General features: G+C 42.6%; 3 protein-coding genes across 7 annotated transcripts in view; 1 reads left to right on the top strand and 2 right to left on the bottom strand.

Moving 5' to 3' along the window:
• Positions 1-19,736, top strand: part of LOC115590038 (Fc receptor-like protein 5) — a 435,016-nt gene extending 415,280 nt beyond the window's left edge. For 3 of the 5 annotated variants that reach the window (XM_030431291.1, XM_030431292.1, XM_030431290.1), the window contains 3 exons: positions 17,766-18,005; positions 18,210-18,377; positions 18,470-19,736. In XM_030431291.1, coding sequence (XP_030287151.1) covers positions 17,766-18,005; positions 18,210-18,377; positions 18,470-18,582 — 521 coding nt within the window. In that variant the 3' untranslated portion in view covers positions 18,583-19,736. Of the gene's footprint in view, positions 1-16,930; positions 17,068-17,274; positions 17,311-17,418; positions 17,689-17,765; positions 18,006-18,209; positions 18,378-18,469 lie in introns of those variants that run through there. The other 2 variants (XM_030431288.1, XM_030431287.1) reach the window with 2 other exon arrangements.
• On the bottom strand, positions 10,105-15,384 carry LOC115590072 (nectin-4-like). The gene is made up of 3 exons (XM_030431334.1): positions 15,026-15,384; positions 12,516-12,875; positions 10,105-12,432 (listed from the first exon to the last, which is right to left on the bottom strand). Exons 1-3 carry the CDS (start codon positions 15,102-15,104, stop codon positions 12,323-12,325), a joined length of 549 nt encoding a protein of 182 aa, XP_030287194.1. The 5' UTR covers positions 15,105-15,384; the 3' UTR covers positions 10,105-12,322.
• Positions 19,737-20,428: 692 nt separating the features above from the next.
• Positions 20,429-27,854, bottom strand: LOC115589994 (sialoadhesin-like). The gene is made up of 9 exons (XM_030431221.1): positions 27,608-27,854; positions 27,368-27,406; positions 26,352-26,460; positions 25,036-25,187; positions 24,469-24,708; positions 23,288-23,584; positions 22,537-22,776; positions 21,583-21,708; positions 20,429-20,863 (listed from the first exon to the last, which is right to left on the bottom strand). The coding sequence occupies exons 1-9, from the start codon at positions 27,630-27,632 to the stop codon at positions 20,781-20,783; spliced, it is 1,311 nt and encodes a 436-aa protein (XP_030287081.1). The 5' UTR covers positions 27,633-27,854; the 3' UTR covers positions 20,429-20,780.

Below are 27,854 nucleotides of genomic sequence, written 5' to 3'. Positions count from 1 at the left end.
TGCTGCTCGGGGGAAACCTTTTTCTGACCAAACAACAGCTGCTGGACATCTGCAGGACACAGGAGACAAAAAGACAAATGTTAGGCCGACAGAAAAATTCAAATCAGATATTTAGCCAAATACTGGAGCGGACAGGTAACCCCACATTGTTCCACTGAACATCATGAGAAATGTAAAATCTTAATGAATTCAAAGAGTGTATAAGTGTAATATTGTGTTGGAAATTAATTATGAGGATTCTACATTTACAATACAATTACATATTAAATGTTGATTTTAAATTAAAATTGTGGTTTTCTGCACCTACATTTTGACGCTTCATGCTCCTTGATAACCTCCAATTTAAAATTTCTTGCACCCACAATAAAGCGTTTATGCTGCATTCAGACAAAACGCTTAGAAAATATACATGCTGCATTTCTCACACTTGTTTGATCACAGGATTGTTAACTCTCAATCATGTCTACTCGTGCAATGTTAATAGAAAAAACCGTGAACATGTAGCACCCAGCCAGAGTCTGCAGCTTCCAGCGCTGCTTTATGTTTAAAGTTGCAGCCACTGACCAGCAAACGGTCAATGTGGAGCAGTATGCAGAAGCGGTAACTGGAAACAAACACAAATGCATAGAAAATGTCTGTGTCATAAAACCAGAAACCCTGGCTGACCAATGAGATGAAAGCAACCATCATCCCGGTACCAAAAAACCCACTGTCACTTAAAAACTACCGTCCTGTAGAACCCGAGCTGGTGAAAGACCACACAGTCTCAGTGTCGCCTCCATCACTCCACCTGCTCCACTTTCAAGTGCTGTGCCTCACAGCACACAACAGCACACTTAGCTCCTCTTCCTCCCTCTTGTGATTGGATGTTGTACCGTCATGTGACTCAGCAGCACCACGCAAACAAGCAAGCAGGCTCAGCCAGCAGCATACAAGCAACACAGGGATGGAGCCAAAGAATGTCAGAGAGGAAGATGAGCGGTGTGGTTATATCTTCAGGCTGAATGAAACAATGGCGAGTAAAATACAGTTACAACACTACAAATGTGTTCAAGCACATGAAACATCATGGGGGAAAAAAACATAACTAAAGAAACGGAGAGAGGAGAGAAATCCCCCAACCCCTGACCCCAACAGACCCAGACCCCCTGACCCCAACAGATCCAGACGCTCTGACCCGACAGACCCAGACCCCCTGACCCCGACAGACCCAGACGCTCTGACCCTGACAGAAAAAAAAGTGTAAATAATGCTAAAAAGTTGATATAAAACTTTTATCCCATTGAAACATGTTATCTAACTGAATACATTTACTGTAATTGAAACAAATCTGCTGAATATAATACGGCTCAGATTTATTGAATATAATTACTCTTTTGTGTTGACTGTGAAAGAGATACTGTATGATTACTATATTTAAACTAGGCATGCACCAATCCGACTTTTACAGCCCCGATACCGATACCGATGCCTAGCCTTTCAGGGTACCCAAGGACACTTAACAAAGTGGAACAAACAAAGAATAAATGGAGCGCCTGTCAGTCAGCACAGAGGGAACATTAGCACCTAAGTCAGTAGCACCATCCGTAAACAAACTTGCGTCTGGAGGCTCCGTGCACACAGCGGGCGACGCAGGAGACCAAGAGATCCGATCCCAGCAATTAAGCCTTGGGTGAAGTGACAGCAGAGGTCTAGGTGCTCCTGCACTGAACACCTGAAGACCCCGCCAGTGTAGGAGACACTACTCTGATAAAAAGGGTATTTAATCACTGGCGATTAATTATACACTCTTAGACGGGGCACCACCTCCGATGTTTCTCTGTGCGACTAACTCGGAGGCAATTAGTTGAAATATTAACTGTCCAACTTTGGCTTAAACAGAAAAAGATCCGTCTCGAATCGATCTGTTAAATTTCAATATCTATATTTACTCCTATTCTGAAGCCGTGAATTCTTTCCACGATCCCATCGATTTCCCACTTCAATATAAACAAGCACAGACAACGACATTAGGTTAAATATGTTTATTGACTAAATAAATGCACAGTAAATGATGTGAGGTAATGATTCAAACGGGTGACAACAAGTAACAGAAATTGTGAATTTGTGAAATAAAATCCTGACAAGATGAATTCTAAACAATGGTGGATTTTAGTGTAAGGAACCAATAATTCACCACTACGGAATTAATATTTATTCTAACGAGGCGATATGGCAATGGCTTTGAATTTGTGATATATGTCTATATATATTCGAAGCTTCCACAAACACCAACTCTGATTTCACTCGAGTGACTCTTGTCGTGTGAAGTGTTTAGCCTACTTTGATTGAAGAAGAAAGGGGTCCCGGACTCCGGACTGTCTGGATCCATTTTGTCTCTTTGCAGGGAGGCAGCGGCGGTTTCAGAGCCGCTGGAGAGCGATTCCGTCTCGGGTCAACTGAGGACAGCTTCTGGCCCAGCAGAGTTTTTGCTTGAGATCGCTGGAGGCGGCCCGGGCACGGTTGAATGCGACTTCTTCTTTCGGCTGTGGATTTCTTCACGGCCTCTTGGGCAGTTAAACTGCACTGACTTTATAATAATTCAGAGTTCTGATCAGAGTCTCTCTCTTGAGCTGGTTATTATGGAGCTCCTAACATATATCGAATGGGCTTTTTGTATAAAAATTAACTGGGAAAGAAAACGCCGGCCGGAAGAGTCTCTCTTAGTCACTAAATACAAAAGCAAAAATAACTTCTTCTGGCTTACTTGGTTACGATACTTTACGATATAAACAATACAAAAGAGGATTAATCTCGTTCTTGCTTCGGTTTCAAATTAAAGGTTTTTTCAAAATAACGGCGTGTCGCTTGAAAAAGGTTCTATAAGTGATTCAAATCTCTGGAGATCAAAAGTCTCGGAGCCGCAAACTAAGCAAAGTACGGAGAATAAGTTTGAAAAATATAAGTTTACACGTGTTGCAGAAAAGTTCAAGTAAGTAGAGGTTACGGAAAAGAGAGGAGGAGTAAGAGAGCAAGCAACGTGAAGTTCGCTCTTTAAAAGCTGAAGGTGGAAATGAGGGCGGACTGGCACGTCACTTCCTCCTGTGACGTCACAGCTCATATTAAGAACTCATTACTTGATAAACCATAATGATTTAAAGTTTTAAGGACGCGATCGACTTATTCAGTGAAATCCACCATGGTCTTTACATGGGGTAACATGGGGAAACATTTGTTACATGGAAAAAAAAGAACATGACAGAAATAGCCTAATAAGAAAAAGGGAAATTATTGGTTATAACAAGTCACACACATATGTACATAGTACAGTACATACGTCTTTAGCAGCACTGATGGCTTAAAACATTTCATATAGGGTTAGCTTAATTTTTGATATAAAAATACATGTTGGAGGTAGGTGATCATATTTATAAGTAAAATATAAAATACTTGTCCATAACGTCAGTTATGGACAAGTATATCGTCAGTTATGGACAAGTCGTCTTCAAAGACAAGGCGACAAACAGGACCAGAAGTACAGAGTACAAGTGCAGTGTATATATATATTTCGCCTATGAATGATATGAGAGAGCTAAGGTGTGGGGTATTAACAGTAATACACTTTAACTGCATTTTAACACTGATGTAGGCTTACATCTACCCTGTTACAAAGGGGATGGAAAACTAATAGCGTTTTAACATACAAGCAGTAAAGACACCTGTAATAACACCTGAACAGGCCTAATGTTAAACTTTCCAAACATCCCTGATTAATTTAAGGTGGAGTAACATTAACACACGTCGACTCAGCTATTTATTGATTATTAAACAACGCTGCTATCGCCCGAAGTAAGCTAGTGTGTGTGTGTGTGTGTGTGTGTGTGTGTATGTGTGTGTACGTATGTGTGCATGTATATAGTACGGAGGGTGGGAGGGAGGGGCTTTCTTTATTATTGTTTTATGTTTCCTGTGTAAAGCACTTTGTGCTACATACTCATGTATGAAAAGTGCTTTATAAATAAAGTTGATTGATTGATTGATTGATTGATTGATAAACTACTCATTTAATTCAGTCCATCACATTAACGTTACAGTACCTCTATCTTCTTCACATTTTTCTTCCTCTTCTTTCCTTCGTTTCTTCCTCTGGGCACCGGATGGTTTCAGTCTTTTGGACCTTGTGGTTCCGCTACAGCATTAGTAAATCTCTCTCTGGGTCTTTGGGTCTCGGTCCGGTCAGATTCAGGCAGCTGGCCTCTCGACCCGCCCCACCACACAGAGGACAGGTACAGTGCACCAAGTCAGAACCCAGAAAAAAGGCCTCTCCGTTATTTAATAGTCCTTGCCATTACGTTATACTGCTGTGGGCTGATATAATATTTCGAAATAATAGTAGTAATGGCACTGGTAAAAAAATATATTTTTTTAACATTTTTATCTATTTATTTTTTCTCCCCCGTTTTCGGCGCCCCACGTGGATGACGGCGCCCCTAGCACTGCCTATACTGCCTGTGCCCAGGGCCGGCTCTGCAGCGACCTGACTCAGGACCAGCTCCTCTGCCTCTGTCGGAGGTGCTGCAGGTGGAGGTGAGCACCACTTCACGTTCAACTACTCAGCAGGATGTTAGGACACAGATGTGTGTTAAACAGCATCTGTTGGTGGTAAAAGATACTACAAGTTAAAATATCCACTGAATAAACTTTTACTTTGTTTAATATGTGAAATAAAACCAAAGTGAGGAGCCATCATGAGACTGTTTCTATATGTCATTTTCAGCTGATTTGAATAAAATAAAACAGCCTAAAAAAAATGAAACAAAACACTGAACAACATTCAACCACTTCCTCAAAGGCTAATATAAAAGAAAGTGATGTTTGTTACGACCCTAGAGGTCATGTTTCTATTTGTCTGTTTTTAATATCCCTCTTTTACCTGTGAGTATGAGTGTGTGTGTGTGTGAGATTGGTTGCAGGTGTGTTTGAGTGGTTGTAGGTTGCCCCCAGGAGCTGATTGGTTCCAGCCTGGAAGACAAGGGTTTAAAGGCCGACTCCTCCCAGTTCCTGGGGGGCTCTCCTCTGCTGTCCAAGACTGCTGGCAGTTATGCGACTGTGCACATGCTTTGTTTGAATAAAACTATGTTAAAACGCTCGCTGCTGGTGATGTTTGGGGAACAGGAGGAGGGGAGTCTCATTCTCTTGTTGCACCAGGGTTTCCCCTAGGCCCTGGTCATAACATATTAAATCCAAAATGAAAAGATGACTGCATCTAAAACTCTGTCAGTGATTTCTATTACAGCCACAGCCGTGTTACTTTTTTTTTCCAAGAAAAAGTCTGCTTCCTGTTTTCTCCCCTGTTGCCATGGTGAATCACTGTATCGGAGCTCAATTGATGAAGGCTTTTTACTAGTTGTCAGGCACGAGCTCAACTCAGAGTTAACATACTCAGAGTCGACTTACCTAACTCAGATCAGCTGTTCTGGAACTGAAAACTCAGAGTTTCACTTAACAGGGTAAGTCAACAAAGAGTTCAGGTTTGGAACTGCACACAGTTCCGAGCAAATTCTCAGAATTGCACTTCATTTTTTTGCCAGCGGCAGTTTTTTATACAACATTGGTGATGCAGAGCATGTGTCCAAGGCGACTGTCTGTCGGGCTGTCAGAAATGTGACAGTGGCACTGAAACGCCTACTTTACGTGTTTGTAGTGTTCCCGAGTCACACACCCATCAGACATCTCAAGGAAGCGTTCCACAGAATTGCAGGTATCAGTGTAAGCAATAATTAATGTAATGTCATAAAGCTTTGAGACTCGAAGCACTAATCAGTCAATTTAATATATTTTAGGGTTTCCAGGTGTGATTGGCTGCATAGATGGCACTCACATTCCCATAATAGCTCCTTCAATAAATGAAGGAGATTATGTGAATAGGCGATCTGTCCACAGCATTAATGTACAGGTAAGCCTAAATAGTAGCTTTTAACATTTCAGATAAAATATACTTCAGTACAGCTGCTGCAGCTAATTACTGTTCTCCACTGTGAAGATCACATGTGATGCAGCCAACATGATTAACAATGTGGAAGCAAAGTGGCCTGGGTCTGTGCATGACTCTCGAGTTTTTCGTGAGTCTACACTGAGTGATAGATTTGCCCGTGGTGAGTTTATAAACAGTAAAGCTATATCCTATGATCAATATTTTGTTTCCTCTTATTGCAACTGAAACATTAAACTGTATCTTGTATTATCATAGGAGAGTTCGATGGTTACCTACTCGGAGACAGAGGGTACCCCTGCCAGCCCCATCTGCTGACCCCTGACCCTGACCCTGAGCCCGGCCTACAGCAACGCTACAACGTAGCTCACTGCAGGACACGAGCCAGGGTGGAAATGACCATTGGGATGCTCAATGTCCGATTCCAGTGCCTTCGTAGCGTGTGACATCATTGTGGCCTGTGTTGTTCTCCATAATATTGCAATAGTTCAAACCATTAACATATTCACCTATTTCACCAATGCACCCACCACAACTGGCGTTCCAGTAATAGAATTTCAAGGTCAGTTTTTCTTATTTTGCGATCCAGGTAGACCATTTCCTTTTCCGGTTTTTCGATTGTCTTCATGGGGTGCACTCTATACAACTCCTTCACTGGTAACTGGGAAACATATGGACAACATTTAATTGCTACAGTTCTACATACAGATTTAACTTGGTATTGACCGAAACTCTCACTGTATCAAGCTGTGCTGTGGAAGTTGCAGGACCCTCCTTGTGATGCCCAGCAATGTTCCGTTGAAAGACAAGAATGTGCTAGTTGTTTGTCCATTATCCATGCTCATCACTTCAGTGTAGGCTACATGTCAAACTATATTCCACTCGACAATGTAAAGGAATGTGAATGGGTAGACCACTGCCAGTAGCTATACATAATATTTAGACACACCTCAGTAGGCCTCTCTGGATCTCTCCCTGTGGTGGCAGCAGACAGCGTTTCTTCATCATCATCATCATCATCACCATCCTCCTCCTCCTGTGATGCAGGAAAAGAAACTGTTTAAGATTACTTTGAACTACCATCTGAGCAAGATCTGAGTATGGAATTTTTACAGCTTCAGGGTGCTCAATTGTTTCAGTGTGTATATATATATATATATATATATATATATATATATATATATATATATATATATATATATATATATATATATATATATATATATATATATATATATATATATATATATATATACACACACACACATTTTTTTATTCTTTTTAAAAAGACACAAGTGTGTACTTACATCTGATGTAGGCACTTGTGTCCTGGGGGGTGACAGGCTCAGATGAGCTTCCCCCGGGGATGCCTTCAGCCACCGGTCGGCCATAGTTTTGGCTGAGGGCCATCTCCTCAGCCTCCGTCAGAGGTGGTGGAGGTGGCCCTCCACCCATTTTTGGGGCCTCTGCCTTCTTTCTGTTGGCTGAGCAGATCTTAAATGTTAATTTCTTTTAACTTAGTATTTTATTGAGTGTTCCTGTACACATCGTCACATTTTAAATGTAGCCTACATATAAAATAAAAATCTGTAAACATTGTATCAAGTTTTAATCTACTAAGTGGTGTATTAAGTGGGAGGACGTGTTAAAACAGAATTTGATTAGGGGTTTACATTACTATTTGAAGTAGCCACTGAATTAATAGTTACTTTACCAGCCAAGTCAATTTATTTAAAAAAAAATCAAAGTGAGGTGCAATCGCCTAGCAAAACATGCCTTGCCTTGTTGAATGATGTTTTTATATTTCAGTTTTAGCTGCTTCCAAGTCCTTTTTTCCCCTGTTGGACTGCACCTAAATGGAAATCAGATTTTATTCCTTTTTACATTCATAGCTAGGCATATGTGCTACATTCTTACAGTTAAATGTTAAGTCAATGGAATAGTTCAAACTTACGCGTTGACTCAGGCAGTAATTTCCTCCCATGCCGTCTCTCTCTCCTTTGCCGCTGCGGCGGTATTAGATTTTCTCCGAAATATGTGTTCATATTCTACGTACGCCTGCATTAGGACCTCCAGCTCTATTTGAGTAAAATAACTATATCTTTTTTTTTTGTTGTCATGGTGACACTCGTGGTATCCAGGCTCTATTGACGATCTTTTTATAGTGGTTGTGCACGCGCATAACTTAAGGTGAACATACTCAGAGTTGATTGAACTAATTCAGATCAGCTGTTCTGGTACCGGATAGTCAGAGTTTCCCCATCTCAGAGTAGGTCAACTCAGAGTTCAGGGATAGACTCAGAGTTTGTTAAACTTGCTTCCTGAAACAGGCCCCGGGTGTTGATCTGGTGTTGATCTGGTGATGATCTGGCAGGTAAATATCACCTAAAAGATTCTGCATGTTAAGAGACCAGCAGAGTCCGATGTGCTTCTGAGCCATTAGACTATGGCGGGAAAACTTTTTCAAATGATTAATTTCTCGCTGCGCTCTCTGTCTTTCTGTTTATCTGTGTGGCTTCACTCTCAGTTCATTGTTGAATATTGTGCAGCTGCTTACGACTTACATAAACACAAACACTGTGATACATCAGTGTTTCAAGCCTTGTGCTGCTCCTGCCTGCAGTGATAGTAGCTACAAAGCCCCAGGACTCTCTCATCTGCCAATGACTTGAATGTCAATACACCATCTCAGCTGATATTATGTAGCATTCGGTACAACACTACGATCATTCAGTCCTGCCTGGTACCGCAGACGTCCATGGCTCAAGTACTCTGTTGTGCAGGATGCATGCTTCTGTTTCCTATCAGAAATATGGCTGCTAATGAGAGGGACGTTGTTTTTACTGGTTTCAACAACTGGACAGCAGCACTCTATCGAGACAAGGGGCTGCAGATCCATGTGTCCAGTCTCAACCATGTTCACCCTTCAACCACCTGGACTCAACACAAGAGAGGCTACGAGGGGGCAGCCGACAGGTAAAACATAACCTGGGAAAAAAAGTTGCACATATGCCAAGAGTGTTGTCGGTGTTGGGAAGTTCCTCTGTGTGATTGAGTCAAGGCTCTGTGAGACTACAGGAACTCTAAGACATGATGCAGCAGGTAATGATGATGGTATACATGAGACTGCACCTTACAGAAGAAGGAGAAGCTAGCAAGCATCACAAAGGGTATCCACAAAATTAAATTATTCAAACACTGGCAGAAGTGGTGCTTGGAAACGCCCGCTCTGCAGGGGGCGTTTTGCTTCTTTCTGATGCTGGCTACAACCCTCACAACATAGTTAGCCGGTGTCTTGATGGTGCCTCTGTGATGAGGTGCGTGAGCCATGCAGGGTGAGCCATGTGCGAAAAGATTTGTCTGAAAAAGGCTGCTGAAGTCTGATGGACGAGCTACTGAGAGGCCACAAGGTTTATTGTCGACAATCAAGACCATATTGTCAACATCCTATCAGAGATGACGGAGGACGATAATGCTGCAGTTCACCTGTGCACCAAGGCATCAGGCCTGCTCAGTCAAATTAAAGGCATCATTTCTTTGAGACCGGGACTTTTCTTTTGGCTGCTTGGTGTCTTGAAACAGGCAAATGCTGTTCTACAGTCCCAGTCTATGGATATGTGCACTTCTTCTGAGGTTGTTGTGCATCGCTGGAGTCCTTCAAAGACGTCCATGAAGATGAGTGTTGGGCAGAGTTTCTCAGGCAGCTGCTGGAGATGATTCACATCCTCCGAAGAGAAGGAGAGCGATGAGCCGACACCTCGGTGAACTGTGGACCATCAAGTTCTGAAAAGATCCCTGATCAACACCCCTGACAGACAGTTGTTCTTTGTCGCATCATTCACTGTGTAGGGTGAATGTTTTCTGTGATATACATTCTTGAGCAGTTTGATTTAAACACTTAACATAAAGGAAACTTCAAACTAAACAAAACCTGACTGACTAATCTTAAATGCCATCAATCTGGTGATCTTGAGGAATCAATAAACACCTCAGACATGGAGGAGTCTGTGAGACTTCTTGCAGAGGGAGACAGGAGAAAAGGCTGACCAGCTTCTAGTTCTGTAAGTATTGGCTTTGGTATGGTAACAATTGATCATTTCTGCTCCTGAGTGAAAGTTGAAGACAGCAGACAGTTAATGTAAACTCATATTTATTGTCAAACGCATTTTTCAAACAGCTTAAAAATCCACAGAAATCATGCATAAAATAAATTTTCCTTTAAATCACATGAACATGTAACTAAAGGTGGCTTCCACTGTGAAGTTTTATTCCTTTAAATAAACACAAAAAAGAAAGGAATCGACTAAAAATCTCATGGAGCGTTCCAGAAGCAGTTAGACACGAAGAGCCAATCAGAACTAGTCTGATGAGGACAAAATGGCGTCTCTGTGGCGAGCGATCAGCCTCCTGCATCGACCGACGCCATCTTACATCCTGTTTTAAGGCACTTTCATTGGAAACGTGTGCAAATATGACATCCACACTCACATGTAAACACTGTCGTCGACACTCCATTGACCACAGTTAGCATTCAACCGTTTGATACCATCCAGTGTTTCTCTCCAGATCAGATCAGTGAAGTGACAACGTCACATTTCCTTCTGCAGCTGCTCCCTCATGAGGTCACAGAACCTGCACGAGGTGGATTCAGTATCATATATTATATATCATCATATATAAAAACATCTGTACAAACAGTTTAAAACATTTTGTTAATCTTTTACTGACCAATTGAAAAATAGAACTATCAAAATGTATAAGAACACCTTTGGCTGTCAGTCAGATTTAAACAGGAACAAACATGATCCTAAAAGTTTCTGTTGTACAAATATACTCTTATTTCATAAATAAACTTCTGATGTCACAACGGAGTTTATCTCCTCAGACAGAACTCCAGTTTAGTCGACAGTCTGTAAAACACTTCCAACCAAAGAGGAGGTGGTTCAGATTCTGTTTTCTGCTGCCGCCTGCAGGAAGGTGATAAAGTCATCAGGCGACACTGAGGCAAAATAAAAGGTCTGATTTGAACTCCATGTAGTAAGTTAAAATATCATCAGTGTCTTTTCTTTGCTATAAATTCACCTTTTAATCTCAACATGAAACAATAATGTCAGTGCAGTTCATGGTTAATAATATTAGAAATGAATTCACTTGATGTGAGGTTGAGTTTCAGTGTCAGGATGTTTTCTGTGGAGGAACTAAAGCTCGACTGATGGACTGAGTGGAACCGAGCAGCGCCAACTTACAGACGCTCCGGTGTGTCAGTTCAAACAGCACGCCGGGACCAAAAGAGGCGTGATGGTACAAATCATAACGTTGAGATCTGTGTGGTTTTCTAACGTGTTTCCACCCTGAATAGTGGACCTGTTGGACTCTCACTCGCAGAAAAGGACGGCGTTTTCCAGGGTGAAGTTCCCTGAAGTCTTGGTGACTTTCTCACTTCAATATGGTGTTTTTTTTCCTATTTTGGTTGCCAGCGAAGCACAAAGCATCACAAAAATCACAGTTATGTAACTACAGGAGCAGCCTGGATGTCACTCTTCTATTTGACGAGTGAAGGATCTGTTTAGGTGTCAGACTGAACGCCATCAGACCGTCACAACCCTGTCCAGCCAACGAGGTCTACAAACTGTTAACGCCTCCTTAGCATCACTTTAGTTTGTTTGCATACGATGTACTAAAAATGTTAACATCCTGTTGCACTTTACATATGCACATGAGAACCATGTTTTACTCGAACATAGTTCTCATGGCGTGGAAGGTGAGGATGCACAAGGAAGACAAGACATTTAAAAAGGGGCGTTACATCAGTGATGACTTCTTCCCTGTTACAAGGCACGCTGCTGCTTCCACACAGGACAAAAACCCCTCCAACAGCTGCAACAACCGGCATTCACTGAGTCAGACAACCTGCTGGAGTCAGATGTGCTGGAAACAACACCTGGGAGATAAGGCTGTTTGTGGAGTTAAGGCTGTTTTTTTAAGTTAAGGCCACTGTCTTGTTAAAATCCCCCCGTCTGTCTCGGTCAAGCAGCTCAAACTTCATTCAGTCAGCGATGGACTTGTGGACGAGTGTAACTAAAACTCCTGCTACAGAAGTCCTTCGTGTTCAGATGAACCCGGCAGGTAGAGATTGAGAAGTCCTGTAGTGTTGCATAGTGACACAGTCCTCAGTCCTGTGGCAGCAACAAATTCCTCTTTGACTTCAGTCCAGTTTCCTACTGACAGATGAAGATATCAGAGGGTTTAACCAACATTCAGGAGGAAACAGGCCAGAGAGTCTTCAGTCCTGCAGAGGGCTCAGTACTGGAGCAGGAGGAGGTCTTTGGAACCGGGAAAGACGTCTAAAGCCTAGAATACCAACAACAGCAACACGGAGAAGCCCAACAGAACAGCAGAATATTTATCCTTGTTCCCTTCATCCTTGCTCACTTTGTCCTTGTTCCCTCCAGCTTTAGGACCTGCAGAGCAGAAAGAGGTGTCAGGTATCAGCTGTCAGCATCTGTATAAAACACAAACCTCTGATCTGAGTCTATAAACTCACCTGAGTCTTCAACCGTCAGGTGGACGATGTGTCTGAACGGAGCGACTCTCTTTCTGCGTCCTCCTCCGCTGCTCGTTGAAACGACACACTCGTAGATTCCAGAGTCGTTGGCGGTGACGTTCTTCAGGACAACAGAAGCGTCTCCCTCCGTCATCTGTGGATCTTTCAGCTCCACTCGACCATGAAAAGACGGAAGCTGGTAGTTTTCACGTGGGCGGTTTTCTCTAAAGAAGAAGACATATTTATCTGACTCCAGGTCAGATCTGTTCCACTTTATCATTGTGATGGAGGCGCCTGTTTGAGCCTGACATGGCAGCATGGCGTCCTCTCCAGCCTTCACCGTCACTTCTTCTTGATGGTCTGAATAAAAACAGAAGTAATGGAGAGAAGTCAGTCACACAGTTAATGTTCAGTGTGCACATCAGTTCCACCTTCTTAGACCCTGACATGTAAATCTTTATCTCCAGTGGATGCTGTAACACACGGGGTGCACCAAGCAGCTAGCTGTACCATCCAAACTCAACAACTCACTAAACTGACACATTTGTTAAGGGAGTCTGGGGACTTTCTCCACGGGGACAAAGAAGTAGTCTTACCTGCCAACATTGATCAGCTGTTTGAACACACTGTTTACACTGATGTCACCATTTACACTCCATTTATGAAAGAAGAAACATGTTATTGATCTAAACATGTCACATGTTACAAAGACACTAAACAGGAACAATATAGGCTACTTCTTTGTCCCCGTGGAGAAAGTCCCCAGACTCCCTTAACAAATGTGTCAGTTTAGTGAGTTGTTGAGTTGGAGACACTTTATAAACTCTGTGAAACTCTGTCTCTGACTCATTCTGCATTATTTGGACCTTCTTGTTAATTCAGCAAATGTTCTACATGAACTTCTTTCTGTCTTTGAGTAGAAACATGGAGTCTGTTTGTCTCAGTGATGGACGGTTTGTTTGATACAGAGCAGGAAGTGGAACAGGTTGAACACTTTGCAGTATTTTTACTCTCAGCTTAATGTCGCTGTGTTCTTGTACTCGACTACACCTCAGAGGGAACTATCGTACTCAGGCTGTGTGCAGACACTAGAAAGTGAAAATGAGCTGCAGTATCAGAAATATTCCACAAGATGGAGCTCAGACACAAACAATAAACGACTCAACACTGGTTAGGTGTGTCGGCATGCATACAGTATGTTTGTTGCTTCATGCAGAGTCGTGACGATCAGAGTTATTTAAGTGCTTTGTGTTTGTTTGTGTAGCTTTAGTCATGACCTCACTGCACACTCAAAACATACAAACACGGTGCTTTAGATCACTCAGTGATGCTCCACAGAAAACACGACAGGAACAGGAAACAGTCAAAACATCATATTAGCTTCAGAGGTAAGCATCAATCCAAAAGTGTGAAGTAATGTAAAGTTAACAGAAACACCGTGCAGAGTCACTTTACCACGACTCACTCCCGCCTCCACATGAAGGAAGGAGCGCTGCAGCAGACGAGGCTCTCTGCTTCTGCGTCACATGATCCGGTAGGAGCGAGGAGGAAGGAGAGCAGGAGGTTTTCTACAGGTGAACACATCCATCACACCGTCATCACAACCGGTGTCTCATTGTTCCCTCCAGATTCAGAGAGGGTCAAGATGGAGACAGGAAGTGTCATCATGTGTGATTCTGCCATCATCATCATACCACCTCCACACTGTTTGTTAAACGCTGAGTAATCTGTAGCGGTTGTTTTTGTGGTCAACTCATGTATGAACTACGTCTTCTCTGACTTTATTCTCCGGCTGGCGTCTCCTCTGTGTGGCTCCAGTGGCCAGAACTCATCCAACAGAACCGGCATCGGGTCGGCTGAGTGGCGTGAGCCTCCTGGGCCACCGTACAGGAAGAAGAACTACAGCTGAGCCATGACAGCTTAGCGTGTTTGTTTCTCTCTGATCTTTATTACTGACACTGACAATCCTTCATTTGATTCACTTCATCTGACAGAGCTGAAGCCCCGCCCCTTTCTGTGTCTGGTAATCAATGAAGAGAGACAGATAAAGTATTGATCCTGTCTGGACTGAGTCGTGACTCACACACATGATGTTTGTGATGATGTCATGATGTCAGTTTGCTGTATTTAAAGTCAAACCTCGTGTAGTTTAGTGTTAAAGCTCCGTGAACTACATCGTCGCATTTAATATACGTCACCAACATGTCTGCCGCCTCGGAGAGCAGAGAAAAAGATCTGAAACGATTAAAATCACAATGAATCTGCTCACACCGACAGCTGCTGTTATACACGGTGACAGTGCGTCAGTTAGCGAACACACAGCGGCAGCTCTGCAATGTTTACGTTACGGGATGACGTCACTGACGGCACTGTTTGACCTGCCTCGCCGTGTTGCTCGCCGGTTAGCTTACGGCTACTTTAAATGGAGCCAGAGTAGCTAAATCTCGCGGCTCTTCTAAACTATCCAGATGTTATCGGACCTCCCGGGTCTCACCATGACACTGACTCACCTGTTGTCGAGGACACCGGCGGTACCGTCAGCAGACCGGCCGCGGTACCGACCAGCACCAGCAGCTGAACACACATCATCGTCCCCGGTCGTGAGTGACGCTGACAGCACGAGTCGCAGCAGGGACGTGGAGGACGTGGAGGTCGTGCAGGAAAGTGGATCCTCTCACTGGTTCTGCCCGCCTGTTGATGGCTGAGTGGGTCCTAGATGGACCCAGAACACTCATGGTATAAGAACTGGAGCTGGCGGTCTCGAACTGCGTCTCTGAAGATAGTAAAACAATAACAGAGGCGCTGTGGTCTGAGCCAGGACTGCTGCTGCTGCTGCTGCTGCTGCTTCTTCTTCTTCTTCTTCTTCTTCTGGAATTCCGGCAGGATGTACGCTATCCAGCGTAATGCTGCCCTCCACTGGTCATAACCAGAACTACATTTTCTCATATAATGGACCAGCACCTTAGTGCTCTATACCCTACTATACAGCCCAGTGAGAAAACAGCGTTTTCCCCTCCTGCTTGACCCCACTTCCAAAATACTTTTCAGAGATACTTCTTTTAATCCAATTTCTCACAGTTCTCTGAGTAGCTCTCGTCTTTGGCGGTCATATTTTCTGCAAGACATCAAAACATGTTGTACTGTCTCAGGTTCCAGACAGGAACACAAGCCACTCTGGTGTTTTCCTAAAATAAACAAAGTGCTGTTCAGATATGTGTGACCAATTCTCCTTCTAGAAATAATACCCTCTTCCTTACGTCTAAACCCCCTCTTTTGCAGATGTTAACTGAGTCAGTTACCGTACCAGATATTGAGATTTGGTGCCTTCCTTTGTTTTCTTGCTCCCAGAGCTGCTGCCATTTTAAAATGGTTTCCTGCCACACTATACTTTTACCCTCTGCCTTTGATAGATTTATGTTGACATCTACAGTTTCCTTTAGAGCAGCTTCCTTGGCCAACTTATCAACCTTTTCATTTGTTGCAATACCGACATGAGCTGGGACCCATAGAAATGATATTTCTATCCCTCTCCTTTTCACATCTCTTATTGCCAGAAGAATGTCATATACAAGGTCTTGTCAACTCTTTGACGATCCTTTCCCAACACTATTGATAGCTGACACAGAGTCACTACATATCAAACTTATGGTTCTGGATCTGCTCAGTCCATTGCACTGCCATCAGGACTGCATATAATTCCACTGTGAACACACTTAGCAAATTTGAGGTTCTCTTAAACACTTGGGCATTCCATCCCTGCACAATGAAAGCTGCTCCTGTAACGCCTGTTTCTGGATCCTTTGAACCATCAGTGAAAATTAATATGTGATCCTGATATCGTTCTATTATATGACACTGGAAGTGATGCACCAAATTTGACACAGGATTCTTCTTCTTCAGTTGAATGAGTGCTGCCACCTGCTGTACCGCCTGTGTGTGGCCTCAGGGCCTCGAGCACTCCACCTCACACTAATGTTTAATAATGATTTAACCCCCCAATAAAAAATATATATACATTATATATTCAATTATAACAAATAAAACAGAATTATATTTTACACTCTAAACCTGTGATTGTAACAGAGAAACAGAGAGCTCTCTTCTTCTTCTTCATTTCATGTTTAGATGAATATGATGTATTATTGATGATAAATAAATATCAAACCACTCTGATGCAGCATGTCATGTGTAAAGTTACTAAAGTTATCAGATGAATATAGAGCAAGAAGAAGAAGAAGAGGGTGTGTTTCCTCACTCAGATCGAGGGTCTACAGACAGATGTTGTTCACAGTACAGACTGTAGAGTCCACTGAGGCCATGTGATTTTTGACTTTATGAATAAAACTGTTCTTTTATTTTCATTTGAAGCTGAAGAAGGAACACAGAGATGAGGCAGGTGAGGAGGACCTGTGGTTTCCTCTGCAGCTGCATGAACCACCGCAGGGCGAGCCTCCATCAGAGAGGAAGGAGGATGTGACCATGAAGTGATGAAGTGTAGATGTCATATGAGTCGGTGTTAGGATGGAGGAAACACGTCTGCTGCGTCTGCTCTGTAAGTACACTCACACATCAGCTGGAAGAAGAAACACACACTTTGTTTTGTGGAACATGAACAGACGTTAGTGTCCATGTTACTCTGACAGGACGTCACTTTTCACACTGTTGCTTTAAAAACAACACGAGCTGATGATGTTTCTTTGATACGACTGTCCTCCTCTGTGTTTCCTCTCAAACCAACCGGAGTGTCTTTTGTCTTTAGTTGTGACGTCACTGCTGAGCGGCTGCACACACCAAGGTGAGAACACTTATGACAGGGTGCACTGAGGAGAGTTTAACAAATGTTGGGTTTCCTTTGGTGTCTTTCATGTTTTCTAAACTGTTAAATCATCTCCACGTCCTCCAGCCTCTCTGAAGATCAGTCCTCACAGATCTCAGCTGTTTGAAGGAGAGTCTGTCTCTCTGAGGTGTGAGGAGGACGACAGCTCTGATGGATGGACGGTGAGGAGAAACACGACCAAGACTGGAGAGACCAGGACTCAGTGTGGACCTGACTGGGGAAAACAATCCAGTTCTTCCTGTACCATCAGCTACATGGACCCGTTGGACAGTGGTGTTTACTGGTGTGAGTCCACAGGCGGAGCAGCCAGTAGCAGCATCAACATCACTGTCACTGGTAAGATGAGGCTGTGCAGTCGGTGCTGATGAAGCTGTGTAGGTGGATGAAATGCTGTAGTTTGTCTGTGTGTTGAGGTGGAGCAGTGATCCTGCAGAGTCCTGTCCTCCCTGTGATGGAGGGAGATGATGTCACTCTCACCTGTACAACAAAGACCTCCAACCTCTCAGCTGCTTTCTATAAAGATGGCTCCTTCATCAGGACTGAGCCTACAGGTCACATGACCCTCCACCATGTTTCCAGGTCTGATGAAGGACTCTACAAGTGTAACACCATCAGTGATGGAGAGTCTCCACCCAGCTGGATCTCTGTCACAGGTCAGGAGGTTCCCTGTAGAGTTCAGTTCAGTTCAGTTCTTTACAAAACTGTTTGAGTTCTGTTTTTTCATCACTGAAGGTTCAAAAAGTTCTTTACCAACAGAACTTCAATAGAAACACAGAGAAGGAGACGGAACCAAACTGAAACAGAACCGACTGCTTTTGATTTCAGGACTCATTTCATCCACATGTTCACCTGACCAGGTGAGATTCTCTCTGCAGGTAAACCTACAACCATAACCCCGCCCCATTCTGCAGCCCCGCCCCCTGACTCCACCCCCCTCTTTCTCGTGCTCCTCCACCTGGTGGTGTTCTGTCCGTACTGCATCTCCACTGTCATCATGGTGTCTTTATATCGACGCAGGTCCACAGGTAACAATCAATCAGTCAATCAATTAATCAATCAATCAATCAGTTTATGAGTGACAGCTGTTGATAAATGATCTCACTCTCTCCGCCTGCAGGAAATGACCTGCCCGTCTCCATGGAGATGGCTCCTCCCACCCAGGCTGAGCAGGGATTGGCTGATGAGTACGATGATGTCATGGCTGCTGTCACCACAGAGCATCACCTCTGAGTTGATCCAACGTGTTCTCCTTCTTCTTCAGTCACGTTTCCTTCGTAGGAGCCAGAACTCTTCCTGTGGAGCTGCTCACCTTCTAGGTTCTGTTCTTGTGGATCCTGCTGCTTCTTCTTGTGAGACCCGCCCTCCTCCTCCTCTGATTGGCTCGTCTCTATCGATTCCCCACAGTGAAACCACACCCACTTCCATGTGACGGAGGCCTCGATGTCCTGGTGGTTCTGGAGTTAGCGGGCCTGCGTTCTGTTCACTAACTTTCTGTGAAGAGGTCGGTGTGTTTACCAGGAAACTACAGGTCATAAACTGCTGCATCAGCACCACCAGAACATCTGGCACAACCAGAACCTCACTAAACTCAGACTGTGGACTCGCAGTAACAGAACCAGAAAGGCGACCAATCAGAGCCTGACAGGGCGGGCTTTGCCAGAGAAGCAGTGTGATCCATAAGAACTCCAGAACACAGAACCCTGTTCATCTGTCTTTGTCTACTTAATCTGCTTTAAGACGGTACTTCGGTACTTAGCTGAAGCTGTGGTACAAATATCAAAATACTTTCTATCCAAGATTTATGAGGTTGTTTAATTTGATTAATAATTAATTTAGTGAATTCGTTTCAGTCTTATACTTCCTTGTTGTCGAACTACCCTCTTAATTTAACATTTTTATGGAACACAGATCACCAGACTTTCTCTTAAAGACGACATTCAAATGAAAAATGATGATTTTAGACACTTTGCACATTTCCTGCTTCTCAAACTGACTGAATGTTTTTGTAATATTTCTTTCCACTCTGCACAGCAGCAGCTTCCTGTTGCCACACGCTAGGCATCTGATCTACCTGACGGTGATGTTTTTGTTCTTGTGGTTAAAGGTGTGAACTTCTCTTGTTAACAGAGGTGAGAAGCTTTGTAGTCGTCAAGTTTCCTGTTTCCTGTTTCCATCTTTACGTGTTGTGCAGTCTAAACTTTTGTCTGATGTTTCAACTCACCTCCAGCCTGTCGCTGATAAAATGATGCTGGATCCATAACAAACTCTGTTTGTTATTGTTAGTGTGTTATATAACTGTTCATGCATAAACTCTTATATCTAAAAAAGTTATATTTTCTTTTTTTCAATGTTTCAACTATTAAAAAAGTGAAAAATCATTCCAATAACTTTATTTTCCTGAGGTATTTGTTATTAAGACGTGGCCATCGTGCAACTACAATATAAAGTCAATGTTTTATTGTTTCAACTGATTTTTCAACTAAATGAGAAGTTAGAAATATTTTCATTTGACTGAAGAGACATCTGTAAACTCCAGAGGATGTCAGATTCTAACTGTTGGACCATCTTAAATAAAAAGGAAAGTTGTGTAAAGATTTCAAATAAAACTAAGGCATTAAATAATAAGTCATAGAGACATAGAACACCCCGCCAGCCTCCACCATTTTGAATTCATGATGCCTCGTCTCAGATGAAAAATGTAAACGTGGACCAGGCTTCACCATCTGCTGGTTAGAACACAGTACTCCACTAGAACCTCCACAACTATCTGTGTAGTGTCGAGGGTTTAAAGGATGATTTAAGTGTGAAGGATACACGTCTAATGTTATTATCAGACACTCGTAAGCACTAATGAGAAACTTCTTAACAGTTAATCTTCAGTTTAACAAAAAAGCCTCATGTGTTTCTTATTGTAGCCTCTCAGCATGTGACCTTTAAGTGCACAACAAAGAATGTATTAAAATGAGCTGTTACAATTGCATATTTATGTAAGTATTAATATTAATAAAGAAACAAAAACAATAGCAAAGGTTTAAAACAAACATGATAGTTAGACTCAATATTATAAACAAATGAAGGAACTCAAGGTTTTATTAAAAAGTCTGCAAGTTTCTTTTAAGTCTCGTAGTCACATTTATATATTCTACTAATGTTAATAAGCATCTTTTATGGACATACATGGTCTTATTAACTATTAATAAACACTTGTTCTTGATATAAAGTGCTACATGAGTCACATTGTTACATTCACAGTATTTATTTAACATTCACAGCTATTTGACCATCAAGAAAACAAAGAAACACATAAAAAAATCAAACTGTTAAAAAAAACGCTCAACATTCAGAGTCAGAGACAAAAACATGTCCAACACAGTCATTTAACTATAAAACATAAACTTTGACAAACAATATAAGAGAATAAGTTCAGCTCAGAAATTATGTTCGGTGGTGACGTCATCATACGGCTGGCCCGCCTCCTTGCCATCTTCGCTTAAAACCGCCTGCTTCCTTCCTGCAGAGTGAGTCATTATTGAGTCAGTAATCAGAATAATGGTTTTTAGTCTCAGAGTTGCTTCCTCTCAATCTCTGACTCTCTCCTAGAAGTTGTTGCAACAAGCGACCAAATGAAACGAGCGTTAGCTTGAAGAAAATTGTTGATTTCTCTGGTTGGAACTTTAACACAAGTACACGACTCAACACCATATATCTAAATGTTTTAAGACATTTTAAGTGATATGCTTTTTCCATAAACAATAGATGAACTCAAGAATTGCTAATTAGCCTGTTAGCTGCTGCGTCATGCAAATAATAACTGTACAACAAGCACATGGAAATCCATCATTATCGAGGCAGCTATGAAAGTACAACTCATGATTTCAGTCAGCTGCATTTTTGGTGATAATAAGCTAATGTTAGCACAATGCTACAACGTGAAAATAACATGGGGAACATAGTAAACATTAAAGGTGGAGGTGGAGATATTAGCATTGTTATTGGAAGCATGCTAGCATGATGTTTCTAGCATTTAGTCTGAGAACCAAAGATGTTTTATTAAAACCTCGTCACGGTGTTGGAGGGTTTGGGTGAACAGAGAGAAAATAATTCAACCGTGCTTCTAGACTTTTCACATTTTATTGGACCGAATATCATTTCTCTGGACCAGGTGTTTGGGTATTTAACACAGTGTCTAGGTTCAATGTAACGTCCTCGGTATGAGTAGATCATTGTTACCTGTGAGCATCTGACGAAGTAACGGCACCATGAAGAAAGTGGAGATGCAGTACGGAGCGATCTTCAGAACATAGCAGATCCCTTTCAGCACAGGCCGCCAGGTGAACGAGGCTGCGTCCTGAGGATCTAGACAAACAAACACACACCTGATCAGGTAAAGTCTTCAAAGACATTATGAGACACAGTTCGGCAAACGTGAAAGAAGAAGCATCTCTGTGCAGACTTTGAAATGTTACAAACAATCACAACACTGGACAACAATTAACTGGCAGAATTACAGCAACGTTATCATTTCATCTGGGTCCATTCAACTGGAGCCTGATCGAGGCTGGTCGGGTCCATCTCAGTTGGAGTCTGGGCGAGTCAAAATTTGTTGATTCTAGTGCAGTTGAATCAGATTGGGTTGATTTGGGCGGAGTCTAGTTGGGTCCGGTCGGGTCGATTCAAGTGGAACCTGGTAGAGTTAGGTCCAGTCAATCCAGTGGACTTTGGGCAAGTCAGGTCTGGTTGAGTCAAGTTGGGTCAAATCAAGCGTGGTTTAGTTAAGTTGAGGGTCTGGTCAGGTTTACTGGGGTCAGTTCGAATGGAGTCTGGTCAGGTCTGATTGGGTTGATTCTAGTGTGGTCTATTGGGTCGGGTCAATCGAGAGGATTTTGTGCAAGTCAGATCAGGTTGGACACTTGGTCAATTCAAGTCGAGTCTAGAAGAATCAGGTCAGATCAACTTGAGTCAGGTCAAGCGGATTCGAGTGGAGTCCGGTCAGTCAGGTCCAGTCACTTGAGCGGACTTTTGCCATGTTGGGCTGATTCATGTCTTGTTGTTTCAGTGCAGTGTGGTCAGGTGTGACTGGGTTGCTTTGAAAGGAATTTGGTCAGGTCAGATTTGGTCAACCTGAGCCTGGTCGTCTCAGGTCGGGTCGATTCAGGTAAAACAACCTTTCCTTCTCATACTCACCTAAAACAAAAAGCCAGTTGGGTGGAGACTCTCCATGACCCCTGATTTTACACTTGTAGAGTCCTTCATCAGACCTGGAAACATGGTGGATGGTCATGTGACCTGTAGGCTCGGTCCTGATGAAGGAGCCATCTTTATAGAAATCAGCTGAGAGGCTGGAGGTCTTGTTTCTGCAGGTCAGAGTCACGTTTTCTCCCTTCCTCACAGGAAGGACAGGAATCCTCAGGATCAGTCCTTCATCTGAACACAGAGACAAAATATGACTTTAAAAAAAAAACAAGAAGACAAGATTAAATTTAGTTTTTTTCTGGTTCTATGTAGGACGTTTATTAATTTGTAGAAATATTATCGTATCGCATCGTATCATAATGTATTGTATGAAGTTCTGCGATCTTTTAGATTCGATGGATCTGGATTCTCTGGTTCAATCTTTTTACTATTCTTGGTTATTAGTTAAGCAAGTGCTAGCTTAGCATTGTGCAGCTTGTTTGCGTTTGTACCGTTAGCAACCAGTTTAACATGAGGGTAACTTGCTAGTTTTTTGGCATATAGGTTGCTAGCTTGAGGTTTGTTTTTATGGTTTCCTCTTGAGAGTTTGGGGATCCTGAAAAAACTAGCGACAGAAAAGACAAATAGTTATTACCAACAACCTTCATCTGCTTCAGTCTGCCAACACTTTGGCTGAATGTTTTCATGGATCAATAAAAGAGAAGTTTTGTCATATGGAAGCTTTTCTCGTCATTGCTCTTACCGACCACGGTCAAGTGGATAGAGTTGCTCCGCTGCCTCGCTGGAGACTCACACCAGTAAACTCCGCTGTCAGTCTTCTTGACTGTTTGGAAGGTGCAGCCATCGTTAGTGGGACTTCCCCAATTCGTTCCACAGGTTTGAAGGGTCAGCTTACCATGCGAGGTGGTGGTGTTTACAGCCCTCATGACCCTCCACCCGTGAAAGTGGCTGTTGTCACCACAGGTAAGAATTATGTTCTCATACTCATGCAGCTGAGATGAGTCTGGTGACAATGACAGTGAGGTTGGGGGAGAATAATCTGGGGACACAGAAAAAGGTAGGTCAGACGTCGTATCACAACATCTGTCCTGAGTGATCCGATCACACCTGTACAGCTCGGAGAGCAGGTGTGATCGGATCACTCGGACCACATTCAGAGGTGGTCTGAGCTGAGTGTGACCATATTCTTTTAGCAGTGGGTCCTAGACCACAATGAAGGACTACTGACTCAACTGACGTCCTTTGAGAAAGAAGGAAAAGAAGACCAAGAAGAAGAAGAAGAAAAGAAGAGGAAGAAGAGCCAGAAAACACAACAGGCAGAATTTATTATACACCGTTTACACGCCATTTATGAAAGAAGAAACATGTTATTGATTTAAACATGTCACATGTTACAAAGACACTAAACAGGAACAATGTAGGCTACTTCTTTGTCCCTGTGGAGAAAGTCCCCAGACTCCCTTCACAAATGTGTCAGTTTAGTGAGTTGTTGAGTTGGAGACACTTTATAAACTCTGTGAAACTCTGTCTCTGACTCATTCTGCATTATTTGGACTTTCTTGTAAATTCAGCAAATGTTCTACATGAACTACTTTCTTTCTTTGTGTGACAACATCATGTCTCCAGGACGCATGCTAATGTCAGCTGTACAATGGCGGACTGAGAGCTGAACACTTGCGATGGACGTTCATACCAAATGTGAACAGCCTCAAAGACTTTCACTGAGGGACCCACAGGCAGTTCCTCTAACCCCCACTAGATGCTGCCCAAAGAAAAGGTTGAAATCACAAACTTCTCTGTCAACACAGCTTTCTCCTCAGTATGTAAATGTAATGTGAGTCATTCACTGAAGTGACGTTGTTTTTTATAGTCTTGGTCACATGTTACACAGTACATAGATATCAGAGAGATCCTGATCTTTACCTTTCATCCCCAGCCAGCTGGGTGGAGACTCTCTATCACTGCTGGTGTTACACTTGTAGAGTCCTTCATCAGACCTGGAAACATGGTGGATGGTCATGTGACCTGTAGGCTCAGTCCTGATGAAGGAGTCATCTTTATAGAAACCAGCTGAGAGGGTGGAGGTGTTTGTTGTACAGGTGAGAGTGACATCATCTCCCTCCATCACAGGGAGGACAGGACTCTGCAGGATCACTGCTCCACCTCAACACACAGACAAACTACAGCATTTCATCCACCTACACAGCTGTCAGTCTGATCAACAGCTGCTGATACATTTTAAAAACTGAGACAGAAGCTTTGTTGAAGGATGAATCATCTTACAAACCCTGATTCACTTCCTTGTATCAGTTCCCATTTAAACGATTCATGTGAATCAGAAGTGTGCTGCTGACTCCTGCTGATCTATTTGTGACTCTTCCCATGTTATGAGTCACACATGTGTCGTATGGGTGTCAAATCTGCAGGTTAAGAAATGTCCACAAACAGGAAGAAGAACAGGAAGTGTCCATGTCATGTTATGAATCTTACCAACAGTGATGTTGATGGTGTTGCTACAGTCTCTGTGTTTGGATTCGCACCAGTACACGCCGCTGTCGGATCGTTTGGTGGTCAATATGACGCAGTTGGAGGGTTTCTGTTCGCCCCAGTCATCACCACACTGGGACAAAACTTGATCTGAACTAGGAAACACAGACACATGATAGATATCAAACAATGTTAAAAGAATGATGGTTGATGTCTTTATTAACCAACAGTAAATCTGTTTTATTACAGTGGATTCTAGTGAAACTCTCACTTTCGAAACTGCACTGAGCAGATTGATGTCAGTCAGAAAACCTGAATCAATCCGTCTGGTTCTTTATTGTATGTTCAGGGACGTTATCTTATATTCTCAGCCCAGTGTCTGAGGAAAATGTGTCGACATATTCTCTAAATTAATTAAAATGTATAAGTTAGGGTGAATAATTCATTTTCAAAAGTAGGAGAAGCTGATAACACACACATCACAAACGTACGAGGCCAAGAGGAATCAAAAGAAAGGTAACCTGCACACTCTCGCACCATAGACCAACAAAAAGCTGGCCTGAAGTCAAAGGCCCATCCTGATGAATCTACACTGGCAGGTTCACTACAGGTGTCAAATTATAAAGTCTGTTTTCAGATTGATTGATGTCACTGCTGAAAATATTGTTGAACACTATCAGTGAAACAGAAAGCTGTAGTTACAAACTTCTCAGGACGGAGGAAACTCATGCAGCTCTGATGGAGCTCAGGATTTATCAGGACGCAGCTGTTTTATGACCCTGGACTGTGTGTGAGAACTTTTGATGTGTAGAAGAACACATAACTTTAATTAACAGAAGATCCTGACTGATTCTGTCAGAACTTAATACACAAAGTTAAACTGCTGGACCTCATAGTAGAAATTTACATTTAACGCAATTTGGCGCCCCGCCCATTTTCTGATTGTGATACCATTGTGGTAGATACAAATCCCAGGTCTGTACCAGTTTGTCAGATGTAATAGGTGTAAACACAAAACTCATGATGTCATTATAATGTTATGTTTGAAAAGTTGCATGGTGAAGTAACACAGTGATCCACCCTCTCACTGAAGTTGGACAAGCCCTATATGACCTTTGTGTCTCAGACTTAAGACCATCATTTACATCAGGGCCCTAAATGTTGGCTGGGACGGGTCATCAAAGATAATCAAGATTCAGAATGAAACCAGTAAGACCTTAAAAACAACCGATCATTTGGAGAGTCCTCGTCAAAAGAAGTCTATCAGATTTACTGTTGATGGCGTCAAACCCAGAGAAGATAGTTGGTGGTAAACTAACCCGGTTGTGTATCTCCACACCGTCCACTCACCGGAGCTGTGCTCACAGCTCACTGTAATCTTCCTGTACTCTCTAAACTGAGACGTGTCGGGGCTGACGGTCACATGGGCTGGAAAGGAGACAGAAACAGAACTTTAATCTGTTATTCTGTAAACTTGCATCAGTCACCAGTTTTCAAAACAGGTCGCAGCTTCTTCAGGACAGGCAGGTTAAGGGCAAAAGAGGTGGAAAGCGATGGCTGAAATGCATTCTGGGAACCCATCGGGTATCATTTGACAATGATTTGGATCTAACTTAGATATCGTTTGTATAAAGATATCAATCTATAGAGATTCATCTTATGTAACAACTCCATGCTCCCTTCTATATTTGCAAAGTGGACTAAAAGCACAGTCAGTGAAAGTACTAAGTTCCTTTCAACTAATGGTCATATGTTTAGTAAAATCTGAAGTTGCCTCTGTTTTCGATGAGTAGAGTGCAGTGATAAGAGCAATATGTCTGAAACGCAGGATGAAGTGCAGTAATTCAGACAGCGCAGCTCATCAGAAACTTCAGAGTTAGAGTCGGTAACGACAACAGAGGCAGCAAACAAATACAAAGAGCAGAAGCATGAATGAACAACGTGTGCGTCAGGAACCAGATGTGAACAAGGACACTGAACAAGGTAACTAATAAAACTATAAATCATTTGTATCATAGCTGTGAATGTCAGCAGCCCCTCGCCTCCATCACTCATTTTGACAGTACAAGAACCGTCCAACGGGCGTTATTTTGGGGTATTTGTGGGAACAACTGATGCTGTTTTGTTCGCTGAGGAGGTCAAACTGTCTTTGCAACAAGCGAGCGGACTTCAGACAGACAGGAAGCGTTGAGCGGTGGGCGGCGGGCGGCAAAAACACATCAAAGTTCATCAGAGATTTTCAGGATATATTAACATTAACAGCATAATGCCGACCTGAAACAATGCTTACGCTTTAATAACACAAAAAGAGAAATACACGAGAGCTGAAACTCACCACGACTGTGGGCACATGTCTGGGAGACCGTCAACAACACTGAAACAACCGGCACAGATCACACACTTACATATTGTTGCTTTATCAATGGTTTAATGTTTAATAACTGCTGAAATCACAATCAGACAGTTCAGCACCCAATTTCCTTTGACTTCAGTAAAAAAAATAAATCAAATCTGAAGTGTTGCTTTGACTCAAAGTGAAGTGAATGTTTTGGATTGAAATGATGAATCTACTTACAGACAAGCAGCGGCGTTGACTTCATGTTGTCTGCAGGCTGGAGCTATACTGACCGTCTGGTTGCAGATGTGGTTCATTTAACATCCTCTTCTTTAAACCACATGGAGAGTAGGAGGGGGTGTGAGCTCTACACACAACACAGAAGAAAGTACATGCTACTACTTTTAATCAAACTCAGTTCTGGGATCCAAATATGAAAATGTCTTTGATTAATGTTTTCATGTCATTTTTAATTGTTCCAAGTATC

This window comes from Sparus aurata, chromosome 10, assembly GCF_900880675.1.
Source record: "Sparus aurata chromosome 10, fSpaAur1.1, whole genome shotgun sequence".
Taxonomy (NCBI): Eukaryota; Metazoa; Chordata; class Actinopteri; order Spariformes; family Sparidae; genus Sparus; species Sparus aurata.
The sequence above is the reverse complement of the archived record's forward strand: the minus strand, read 5'-3'. Positions and strand labels throughout refer to the sequence as shown.

Bases quoted from the DNA above. Each gene is read 5' to 3' on its own strand.
- LOC115589994 (XM_030431221.1), bottom strand. From the start codon at position 27,632: ATGAAGTCAACGCCGCTGCTTGTCT. The intron at 27,407-27,607 runs GTAAGTAGATTC...CGGTTGTTTCAG, and splicing joins GTCAACGCCGCTGCTTGTCT to TGTTGTTGACGGTCTCCCAG. The intron at 20,864-21,582 runs GTAACAATGATC...CTCACTCTGCAG, and splicing joins ACTTCGTCAGATGCTCACAG to GAAGGAAGCAGGCGGTTTTA.
- LOC115590072 (XM_030431334.1), bottom strand. From the start codon at position 15,104: ATGATGTGTGTTCAGCTGCTGGTGCTGGTCGGTACCGCGGCCGGTCTG. The intron at 12,876-15,025 runs GTGAGTCAGTGT...GTTTTTATTCAG, and splicing joins GCCGGTGTCCTCGACAACAG to ACCATCAAGAAGAAGTGACG. The intron at 12,433-12,515 runs GTGAGTTTATAG...TCTGCTCTGCAG, and splicing joins CCTGACGGTTGAAGACTCAG to GTCCTAAAGCTGGAGGGAAC.